The sequence below is a fragment of the Cupressus sempervirens genome, chromosome 7 (assembly GCF_028749045.1).
Source record: "Cupressus sempervirens isolate cs-2001-9-10 chromosome 7, ASM2874904v1, whole genome shotgun sequence".
NCBI classification, from domain to species: Eukaryota; Viridiplantae; Streptophyta; class Pinopsida; order Cupressales; family Cupressaceae; genus Cupressus; species Cupressus sempervirens.
Window position 1 is genome coordinate 582,162,513 of NC_143124.1, and position 12,311 is coordinate 582,174,823.

The 12,311-nt window shown below is 33.6% G+C and overlaps 1 protein-coding gene across 5 annotated transcripts in view; it reads left to right on the forward strand.

The window, feature by feature from the left end:
• LOC149548098 (uncharacterized) overlaps nt 1-12,311 on the forward strand; it is a 213,162-nt gene that overhangs the window by 38,507 nt on the left and 162,344 nt on the right. For 2 of the 5 annotated variants that reach the window (XM_089792119.1, XM_089792121.1), the window contains 3 exons: nt 6,102-6,226; nt 6,413-6,524; nt 6,622-6,789. In XM_089792119.1, coding sequence (XP_089648245.1) covers nt 6,198-6,226; nt 6,413-6,524; nt 6,622-6,789 — 309 coding nt within the window. In that variant the 5' untranslated portion in view covers nt 6,102-6,197. The remainder of the gene's footprint in view (nt 1-6,101; nt 6,227-6,412; nt 6,525-6,621; nt 6,790-12,311) is intronic. The other 3 variants (XM_089792117.1, XM_089792118.1, XM_089792120.1) reach the window with 2 other exon arrangements.

The window sequence follows — 12,311 nt, forward strand, 5'->3', positions numbered from 1 at the left end:
TACCTATTCATGAAGAATTTGAAAATATCACTAATAAAAAGAGGCCACTTTGGGCTAAGAAAATGATACAAGAGGATTATGTTGAACCTGATGAAGTTATGCAAGAGAAAAAGAACTAGAAATCAATTATGTTATGTTGCCTTGTTAACTAAACTTATAAAATCAGAACCTTCTAATGTAAAATAAGCACTTTCAAATCAGTCTTGGAAAGAAGCATATAACTCTATTAAAAAATGATGTATGGGATGTGGTACCAAGACCTAAGAACAAATTAGTTGTTTCTTCTAAATGGTTGTTCAAAATTAAACATGCATCTGATGGTAGTATCGAACAATACAAAGCCAGATTTGTAGCACGAGGGTTCTCACAGAAAGAAGGCATCGATTATGAAGAAACTTTTGCACTAGTTGCTAGATATACTTCTGTCAAAACCATCTTGGCTATTGCAGCATCCAAGGGTCGGAAGGTACACCAGATGGATGTCAAAACAACATTCCTCAACGACAAGATTGAAGAAGAAGTCTACATTGAGCAACCAGAAGGGTTCAATACTCATGACAACAAAACTCGTGTTTGTAAGTTAAAGAAAACACTTTATGGTCTCAAACAAGCCCCTAGAGCTTGGTATGAAAGGATAGACAACTACTTACTGAAGTTAGGATATTCCAAAAATGAAGCTGATCCTAACTTATATTTCAAATCAGATGGTGATGATATGATTATACTTGTGTTATAGGTTGATGATCTGTTGATATCAGGTGAGGAGTATCTCATAAAGAAATGCAAACAAGAACTCACAGTAGAGTTCAAAATGAAAGACTTAGGTCTACTTCACTACTTTCTTGGATTAGAAGTTTGGCAGCAGGATAATTGCATTATTCTGAATCAGGGAAAATACGCGGTGGATATCTTAACTAAATTTGAGATGATGGAATGTAAACTTGCAACTACTCCTATGGAAGTAAATCTACATAAGTTGAAAGATGATGTGATCCTATCTGAACCTACTGATTCTACTTACTACAGGCAGATTATTGGATCTTTAATGTATTTGGTTAATATTCATCCTGACATATGCTATGCTACTCACACCTTGAGTCAGTTTATGTGTGCACCAAAGAAAATACATCTACATGTAGCTAAATACATTTTGAGATATTTGAGAGGTACTATTGGAATGGGAATCAAATATGATAAAGTCAACATCGAACTTCATGGATATTCAGATTCTGATTGGGCAGGCAGTTCCATTGAACGTAAGAGTACTTCTGGATATTGCTTCAGTTTAGGATCTGGCATGATTTCTTGGTCCAGCAGAAAATAGACTTTAGTTGCATTAAGCTCTACCGAAGCAGAGTACATTGCATCTTCCTTGGGTGCTAGAGAAGCGGTATGGTTACGAAAGTTAATAGCAGATTTGTTTAAAAGACCTTTGAAGCCCACTGTGATCCATTGTGATAATCAAAGTTGCATCAAGCTTTCAATCAATCCGGTATTCCACAACCGCTCCAAGCATATTGAAATTCCTTTTCACTACATTCGAGACATGATGAATCGAGGAATCATTCAATTAGAGTATATTTGTACTAATGAGCAAACAATTGATATCTTTACCAAGCCTATTGCTAAAGTGAAGTTGAAATACTTCACAGAAAAACTTGGTATGATTAATTTGTAATATTGAATATTAAATTAAATTAATGTGTTTATGATTCTGTTGTTTGTTAGTAGCATCATATGTAATGAAAGGTGACGATCTTTCATATGCATATTTATTCAGAAAGTAATTATTTACAAGGTGACGATCTTGTAAGTAATAGGCCTGTTATCAGGGACATCTCTAGACATTGCTTAAAGCAATTAGAGATCATAGATAACAAATTCATGTTATTATCATGGACATCTCTAGACATTGCCTTGAGCAATTAGAGATCATGAGTAATAGATTTTCATGGACATCTCTAGACATTGCCTCGAGCAATTAGAGATCATGAAAACCTATGGACATCTGTAGACATTGCTTCAAGCAATTAGAGATCATAGGTAATATTCTTATTGTGGCTTCTCTAGATATTGTTTCAGACAATTAGAGATTTTAAATATGCATTATGATAAGCATTCATAATTTTGTATGATGATAAGATAAAGTGATTAAAATTCTATACTGAAATTCTAATGGTATTTACTTCTCCCTTGCTAAAGAGGGAGTGTTAATGTTTTAGCATCAGTAGAAGTAATTATTTATCTGATTTACTAATGTGTGTTTTTGTGTCACAGATAACAGATAAAGTTATTACTGCTGAATATTGAATTCAATGCATGTACTTATATATATATATATATATGCTTTGAATAATATCAAATTGCTTTATAATAATCATCGGCAGGTATATACATATTATTGGGAGCAAATTATATGCAATCACATTATTATCGGGCTCCTTGATATTATTATCATTGGCAGCAAAGTTGAGTTATATATATATATGCTTTGAATAATATCAAATTGCTTTATAATAATCATCGGCAGGTATATACATATTATCGGCAGCAAATTATATCCAATCACATTATTATTGGGCTCCTTGATATTATTATCATTGGCAGCAAAGTTGAGTTACGATTTATGTTAACCATTCGTAACAAGTCATGCCCCCGAAGAGGAATGACTCTTCGGGAGTCATGACTCTCCGTTTCCTATATTAAGAGTCTTGCAGAACGCTAATCATACATCAATCAAAAAATGGCATTCTTGTATAAGCTGTCTGCACCTTGTGTTATAATATTCTCCTTTACACATATATATAACTTGCAGGTTAAATCTGAAGTCATTACAAAAAAAACAGTAGCAATAAAAGAAAGGAAGTTGACTTGGATGAGAGGTCCCAGAAATCTGAAACAAAGCAAATAACAGGCTGCTCATATATTTCAAGTAAGAATCTATTTGCTCCTGTGCTAATTTTTTTATTTATCAGTCATACACTTAAATCTAACAAACATCACCATAAAAACTGAGATTTAGAATAGTCTGAGAATTTCCTAATACCTCATAACACGATAGTTTCCAAAATAAAATATCTCCTTAATTCACCAAAACAGATAAGTTACTTTAGAACTACAAATTGTCATTCCTGCGGGCTAGAAGAATAGAGTGCTATGATACCACTGAAATGTCCCTAGCCAGATATCTTTTCATTTAAAAAAAAATTAAACGCAGAGATTTAAAAATAATATTTGCGTGCAGCAGTTTTTCAGATTTAAACCCAGGAAATACTTATATAAACAGTCTTAGAGTTGTCAGAGTATTATGAAACCAGCAATACAATAACTTAATAAAATCTCTAAATAACAACAGTCAGATTGGTAAACACTAGAAAAGAATGTGTAAATCCATATGTGAACTCTGTTGTGAATTTGTGATGTCCCCAATTTAGCTGGTTTTAGGAGCACGGGTATGTTAGCTCATCATCATGACCCTTGTGAGCTAACACTTGGATTTTAGGGTCCTTGTTATGCATCTTACCATTTATAGTAAGTCATGAGAGTTGGTTACTATTTATAATAGTGCACAGTGATGACGCCTTGGTCCGGTCTTTCTCAGTATTTTCGTAGAGCATTGACAATAAAACATAATTAAGTTTATTAATTAAGCTTGACTTAATTATATAACTTTATGAGTTTATTGTTCTAATTGAATGGTGCGTTGAAGAAGGCTCTTTAGTGACAAGAGCCTATGACAAGGCTCTAGCCATTGAGTTGTAAAGGAGTTATTATATTTTAAAGTTGAATATGCTTCCAAATTCAAAATCATAATTTATGTGAAAAATGTGCATGTAACCTTTTAAATGAAAGGTGTGAAGGAGAAGCTTTCTGGATCAAAATGTTATAAAAGCAAGGCTCTTGGGATGAATACATTCATTCTATTATCTCTATGCATTTGTTATTTTGACGAAGTTGGTGTTAAGGGTTTGAAGCAGTGAGAGAATTGTGAGTTCTCCTCATTATTTTCTGCACTTTGAGTTGGAGTTCCATGCCAATGAATTGTGCATACTACTGTTGTTATTTGAGTTTAAAATTCTGAACCAACCCACGCTTGAAAGGCGACGTGACTGCTGAAAAAGAGGAATAGTTGGAAGTTGTGAGAGCTCTAGGGTTTTGGCATGGAGTTTGGGGAAATTGGAGATTTCATAAAAATCTGGTCTGCACTTTGACTTGGCTCAGAGATCAGAAATCTGCAATACTAAATTAACAACAACTAGCTCCAACTTTATTGCTATCCCTTATTTGCATTTATTATGATAAGTCTTGAACCATGCAGTTAACTGATTGTATAAAAACCTGGTACATAAGACGATCAATGCTAAAGCCTTGTGCTTGATGGAGAATATGAACTAACACTCCGAGAAATATAATGCTACCTTCTGATGATTAAATGCAGGCCTGTAAAATATAGCGCTTCTGGTCTGCAATATTAAGCAAGGAATCGAAGGGTTTGTAAGGAACTGATAATTATCACTGCTACAGGTTGGAGATAGGCTGGACGTCCATCTTAGGTGTTTGAATTTTGCAGAGAATCAACAATAATTACTGCCATTAGAAGTCATTATTGGGCTGCAATCTGCTACTACAGCGTTTGGCATTCTTGCCACAATCTGGTAATATGGTCAGCATTATATTTTACAGGCCTGCGTTTGACCATCAGAAGGCAGCATTATATTTCTGGGAGTGTTAGTTCATATTCTCCATCAAGCACAAGGCTTTAGCATTGATCGTCTTACGTACCAGGTTTTTATACAATCAGTTAACTGCATTGTTCAAGACTCATTGTAATAATTGCAAATAAGAGGATATCAATAAAGTTGGAGTTAGTTGTTGTCAATTTAGTTTTGCAAATTTCTTATTTTTATATATTGAAAAAACAAAAAAAACATATAGATCCAAAACAACAAAAAAATTGCAAAATTTGAAAAACTCAAAAAAGCCATTCTTCGACACAGTTTTGAAGTGAGCCAAAGGGCTCTTTACAAAATTCACACAACAATGAACTGGATTTGCGTCCAATCCACCAATAAGCCTGGAGTTTTTCGTCCTCAGGTTCTGAAAATAAAAGCTGAATGCTTCCAAATTTCTCCAAGAGAAAACTGAAATCAAATCCAATAGCCAAGCATAATCTGAAATGAAACTAGCTTCTTTAATGTTCGAAGCTATAACTCTTCCGCTCCCTCCTTAGGTTTTTTGTCCTCTTCCTTCTGTTTGCCACCTTTTTGTTTTCAATATTAAATTGACTTTATAAAGTTTGCATTTTAGCTTCCAATTAAGTCAATTTTAATAATTAATGATTTGGCTGGCAATTTCCTTTATCCGAAAAAAGGCACATGACATTTGCATTGAAATTGTGAACATTGATGTATATGATATGGCTTATTTTTTATTTGAATTTGAATATTTGTGAACTATCAGATATCTTGATCAATGGTGAAGTATCATACTATCAAATGATTTAATTTTGTATATTTCTTGCATTTCTTTGCATATATATATATATATATATATATATATATATATATATATATATATAAACACATCCACCTTCCCCTACCCCACCTCAAAGAAAAGTATTTCATGCATTCGTGAACCTGATTTTCGCATCCATATCCATATCCGCACCCAAATTGGCAACTTAGCTAAAAATGTAAAAAGTAGTTCAGTTTCTTTTTCTATCCGCTTAGTTGACCAGTCAATTCGAAATTCATTAGGACACTTGAATGAATCACAGTCCTAGTGTAGAATCAAAATTTTAATTCATCATGTATCAAATTTGCACAGAATACTTTTGAGGCTGTTTCTCTGATAAATTAATGAAATTGAAGCATAAATTCATCTTATCTTACAATTCTTAGCAAATTTCCATCAATTTCTTATATTAAACAGTGTTGATGGTTGGTCTTTGTAGGAGATCATTATTATATTGTACAGATATATCTAAGTTTAAAAATGCATTTTGAAGAATGTAATTTGTATTTTAGTTACACAACTTCTTTTAATTGGCATCCTTGGGTGGGTTTGTGTTCAAATTATAATCTTCTCATTGTCTTGTGCAGAAGGTTTTGGAAATGTTCTAGATGCTTATTTAAAAATAAGTTTCAAGTAGTCTTGATTCCAGGACTTCAATCTAAATGTTTATTTAAGCATTAAACATGTTACTCTTTGGTATTACTAAACACAGGTTGGTGATTTTGATGTTTTCTTTCATTCTTTATCAATTATTGTTTTGTTATTTAGCCAGCTATAGCTGAATTCATGAGTTAAAGAGATTAATGTTTATTGTGCTTATTTTTTTCTGAATGTCCTAACATTTAGTTTTCAAATCTTGTTGTCCTCACTAATGTTTGTTAATATTTTATTTTTGCAGTGGATTTTCCATGAAGCCACAAGACTCCATGAAACTCACATTTGCAATTATTTGTGGAATTTTCATTGGATTTTTCATTGGAATATTATTTTCAAGTATTTTGTATACACAGGTAGTCTTTGCATAATGAGAATTTGTGACTTGGTGAACATTGATTCTGATATATATTTATTTTGAGATAAACAGGAATTTATTCTGTCTGTGTGCAGTTTGATTTTTTATCAAGGACTTTACCAATAACATTTGGACTCTCATCCCAGAAAGATAATGATATAGATATAGTTTGCAAAAGGCTAATGGATACTCACTATCGGTCTTTGCCTACTCCAAATGGCAACAACACAAGACAAATCTCACTCTATCATAATAACTCTAAGGTAGTCATTAATCAAGATATTTTCAAGTACAAACATGATTATTTTTATTGTTGTTTTGAGAAATATGTCTTATTTTACATAAAAAAACATTCAAAATTACATCTGTTCAACTAAGTAGATATTCAATTTTGTCACTATGATTGCCAAAAAATGGATATTAAAGTTTGGGACCATTAGGGCATAAAATCAACATCATAATTTAACTATGCAAGATCTGGATCAACTCTCCCGTGTTACACATGATTCGTTTCCTTACATTTTGATTTCCCAAAGAAACCCATGGTGGTCAACTGAATTGTGTGCCGTAAATATTATTAGCTATGCTTCATCAACCATTTGTTTTGAAAGAGTTCTTTTCCAAGACATGTTGGGAGTGAATAAAAATATAAATGTAGTTTGCAGTCATGTCCAAAGAAACTGACATGAATACTTCTCCAAAAGATACAATCAACTAGTATTCTTCCACAAAGTTGAATCTTGCCGCACCAAAGTAGTGAAGCTTTCATTTGACAGTTAGACCATAGTGGAGTACTAAACAATCCAAGTATTTATGCTTAAACAAATATCATGACTTTCAAATAGATAGTGAACAGATTTGCACCATATACTGTGATTATCTATCCTGTAATTCTTGCTCACTCTTGAAAAAATTGCAAAGGTGCATCTCCCCAGGTCAACTGTTACATAGGTCTTTTGTCACCTGCTTGGAGAAGGCTTTTATTTTAACAATTCCAATCCCACTGATAATGTACTCCCCTTGCATTAAAAAGAAAGAGCTTTTGCAGATCATTTATACAAGTCTGAAATTGGTGAATGTCAATAATGTTTATTCTACTTATGCATTTGATTTAATCAAGCCGAATGTAATGTACCCATTTTTGATTTACCTAAGATATAATAAAAATAAAAATTTAAGGTATCTAATAGGCTACTTTATCAAAAACGAAAATTAATGACTTAACTATTAAAAAGAGAAGTTGCTAGTTTTGGTATGGATTGGCTATGGGTATAGGGTTTAGGTATGCCAGTATAATGGTTTTTTTCTTGGATATAGATTTGGGTACAGCAGTGTTATTTTGAAATGTTTTTCCGATGTATTGGAAACCAAATGTTTACAGTTTTCTGATTGCTTATTCAGATTTCACTTTCCAATAAGATTGAACATAAAATGCATATTGCAAGATAAATAGAACAAGAAGCATATAATCAAGTTCACTATCAAAACTTCTCAAACTTCATTCAATAAATCCAAAATGATAGGAAATACAAGTGCAGACTTGAAAATAGAATTTCTTGGAATGTTTATCAGCTTTCTTTAAATCAAATTTCATTGATATTATGCAGAGTCTCCAAAGAACACACACCATTTAACATTCTCTTTTAACTTAAGCAAATCAGGAAGTGCTTGAACAATAAATAGTTTCAATTGCAGATTTAAATCCACAGAAATCCCACACAAAAATGCAGATTGAGTCTCCAATCAAACCTTTTTAACAAGAAGTAAATGGCACCCATGCCTAGAGGGGCGATGTGCTCCCAAAAATAAATCGTTCACCAAACTTGACAAACAAGCTATCAAAACGAGTCACCTATGGTAGGAAAGACAGATGAAACAATATCCAAAGAAAATATGTTTTCTTCCAAGAGTTGTGAACAAAATATGGTTTTCTTGAAGTTCTGAAAATAATGACCAGCCCTCTGGAAAGGCATCCAAATGCCAGAATAATTGAACCGCACTCTTAGAAAACACACCACAATAAAAACTGAATTTTGATTGTAGAAAACCTTAGATATCTTATTTCTATCGGACTTGTATCATCACATGCAAACCAAGAATCACCAAAACTGAGTCTTATTTTACCAACCAGCTACGGTGGATATTTGAAACTAGCAACACTATAGCTGTTAGCGTGTTTTCCTTCGCAACCAGCAGAGAAAAATTTCAAAGCTCATTCCAACAACTTGTAATGTTGTCAATCAAAATAATGCAAATGAAAGCTCAAAACTGATAGTTATAATGTGGATGGAAGAATTAGGGGAACACCTGTTAAATTTGAATCCTTTTCCCTCTCCTTTTCACTTTTTTCAAATATTAGACATTTTCTCTCTTTGGCATCCCTTTTTGAGCTCATAATTTACTGAAGTCATCACCTTGCCTCGACATCATCTTAAGAGATCAAACATTTTTTTTTAAAATAACTTAAGTTGGCCCCCTTCCCTAGGCATAGCAATAGGGGACATAATATGAACAGCTTTTGGAGTGTTTTGAAATGTCTTAAAAATTCTCATTTTATGCTTGGATTCAAGAACTAGCATCAATCTTTCTTGAAAAAATGAGATTATCCCTTTGCTATGCCTGTCATCTTGTAAAGAAGCATCTAAAGTGCAATTGGCAAGGGTATTCAGCTTGTATTTACTCTTTCTAATATGCTTCTATCTCTGGAAATGAACACAAATGTGGCCTTCTTGACAATACATCAGCCTCTACGTTCATTTTTCCCTTGACATATTCAATGTCAAAATCATAGGCTTGGCGCTTGCCAACTTTTTTTTGTTGCTTAGCATTGAGATCCTTTCAAATCAGGAAGTACTTGTGGCTATTATGATCAGTTTGAAGAATGAACCTCCCTCCAACTAGGTTTTGTCTAAACTTAGCCAAGGCATGTTCTCATCAAATGCTTGAAGTGGTCAAAAGTTTACTGCACTGATTCAAACTGAGCAAAGGCTCCCTTTTTTTTCAAATCTGTAAGTGTGGAAGCCAATTGAGAGAGGCCTTTGACAAACCTCTTGTAGAAACCGCATAGCCCAAAAACCCCTTTAACTATGTAAGGTTAGGCTAATCAAGTATAGCTTTGATTTTCTTAGGATCTACACTAACTCTCTTAGATCTGAATATGTACCCAAGAAATTATAATTTTGTCATCCCAAGCGTACACTTGGATTCCTTAGCAAACAATGAAACACTCTCAAGTATATCAAAAACCTCATCTAAATGTTTTATGTGCTCTTCCCATGGCTTGTTGAAAAAAAGAACATTATCAAAGAAGATCAAAACAAACTTGAGTAACTACTTATGGAACATCCTGTTTATGCAAGACTGAAATGTAGCGAGTGCATTGACCAAATCAAAGGGCATGATGATAAACTCAAAGTGATCAAAGTGACATCTAAATTCTGGTTTCCTTATGTTCTATTTGACCCTAATCTAATGATATCCAAATCTCAAGTCTATCTTTGAAAAATAGGCTGCTCCATGTAGCTCATCAATTGGACTCTTACTATATCTAATATGCCTCACATCCAAAAACTCCTGAATTGCCTTCTCCTTCTCATCCTTGTGCCTCTTAAGATGTTCGTATAATATGGTGATAACTGGTTTAGCTCCCTTCTCTAACTCAACCATATACTCAATGCCCCTGTCAGTGTAAAAAAAAAAACTAAATCTGCACAAGATCTGGTTGAAAGGAAGAAACAGAGCATTTGCAGTGAATAGAAAAAAAAACAGAGCATCAAAAATAGAAAACTAACTTAATCATTCGACATTGACTATTTCATAATATTACAATTAGAAACCACCGCATGAAAAGCAGATTATGGTGACGATGCAATCAAGAATCAACAAAAGGTCTCTAGTTAGACTTAATGCTTGATTGTGTAACTGAGGATAGATGGAAACTAGAACACACAACCATCTGCAAGTCATGGATCAGACTGGAGGTAGGAAGATTGGAAGGAGTAACATCAAACACTACCCAAACAATCGAATATTGAAAATATTCTTTGTGCCAAAAGCTTGTCGCCTGCAAATAACTTTACTGAGATTTCTCATGCAAAGAAACTAAATAAATTTGTTCCCTATTGCTACTTTGTCCACCAAACTCTTGCAATTAAAACATGAGATAAACTAGAGAATAATATGCCAGAATATATTATGAAGGTTCTGATTCCATCAAAAATTCCCAAAACTCCAAACGTGAATCAAGAACTCTCTAACATAGATGGTATTGTAACACCAAATGTGAATTAAATCTTCAAACTCTAATTCTGACTCCTCGTAACGTCATAAAAGACAAGCTTAAAATTATTCTACCAAGCATCGATCATTGATTTCAATAAAGTTGATTAAATTCAACATGATCACCAAATCCCTAAAATAAATTAGAGAACAGCTGAAAATTACCTTGAGGATATCTTTCACCCTTGAAGGTAGTGTTCCCCTGAAGAGTCTGCATTCTCCAGAAGTTTTAACCAATCCACAACTATGCAATATTCCTGTTCAAAATCAGGATATCAGTTTGTCCCTCACTGAAACTCCCAATGTACTTTTACCCGGCATCTAATGTAATTGCCAACAGGATTCTTTAAGTTTTAATTTCCTCAAATTTGGCATAAGACAATATTAATACTTCATCCCTTTTTAAAACTTTTTCATATGTACATGTGAAATAAATACTAATTAAATACTAATGTGGGACATGACTTAGCATTTATTTAAAAGTTAAAACATTGGCCTCATTAATTTGAAAGGGACATTACAATCAGCATCAGTTCAAGTGCCTAATGAGGTCTTAGAGGGCTTTATTTGGAATGAGAAAATAGTAGAAAAACATTCTATTGGATTAACAAGGATTTTCTTTACATAAAGAAAATGATACCGAGTCACAAGTTGATTAGGTAAATGGTTTGGCCGGGGGGGAGTGGGGGGGATTGTGGAATTAATTACAACACCTTTTACTTTTCTTATTGAAATCTCATGTCACCAACATGAGGGATTCCTAGACAAATAGGATTTGACAGAAAATTAGTCCTATTTAAGAATTCACAATTTTTTCAAGAGAAAGATCTGGGAGTAGCAACTTTGAAGTTAATGATAATTAACCAATCAATGATGATTGTTAACGCCTAGAGTTGATAAAACAATGATTGTACTTAATGAGCCATATCGATAATGGTTGAGTGACTTGAGTCAAATATGACATGAGCCCATCTTGCTAGTATCACACTAAAACTCATCAGTTTTCAATAGACAACATAACAATGGCATTATATACTCCACGAAAATGAAGTCGTGTAAGCTGTATGAAGCTATAATTTGGTGTTCCTTATAAGCACGCCACCTCATGGTTGTCAAATGGGGACAAAGTGGACTGCCTTTGGCCTTAAGAAGGATAGGATTTTGGTGCACCTTATTGTGAATACTCCTCATATTCCCTACCATGGTGAATGGGTGTTCGATCATTAGAAGCAAGTTAGGAATGGCAAGATCGAGAATGGCAATAGGACCCCACACTAGGTAGGGCACCTTATATGTATGGCAAGGGCCGCATGAGGCCAAAGGGAAACAATGTATCTCCTCTTGGTAATAGGGTAGGAGGTTTCTGGGGCACCTCATCAAGTCACCCTATTGTATAAGTATTGTGTAACCTACATCATGATTGTTGGTATCCATACAAGTATTGACTGAGGATGTTCGACATATGAAATATCTTAAGTTTTTGCTTTAGGAATGCAGCGTAAATAAA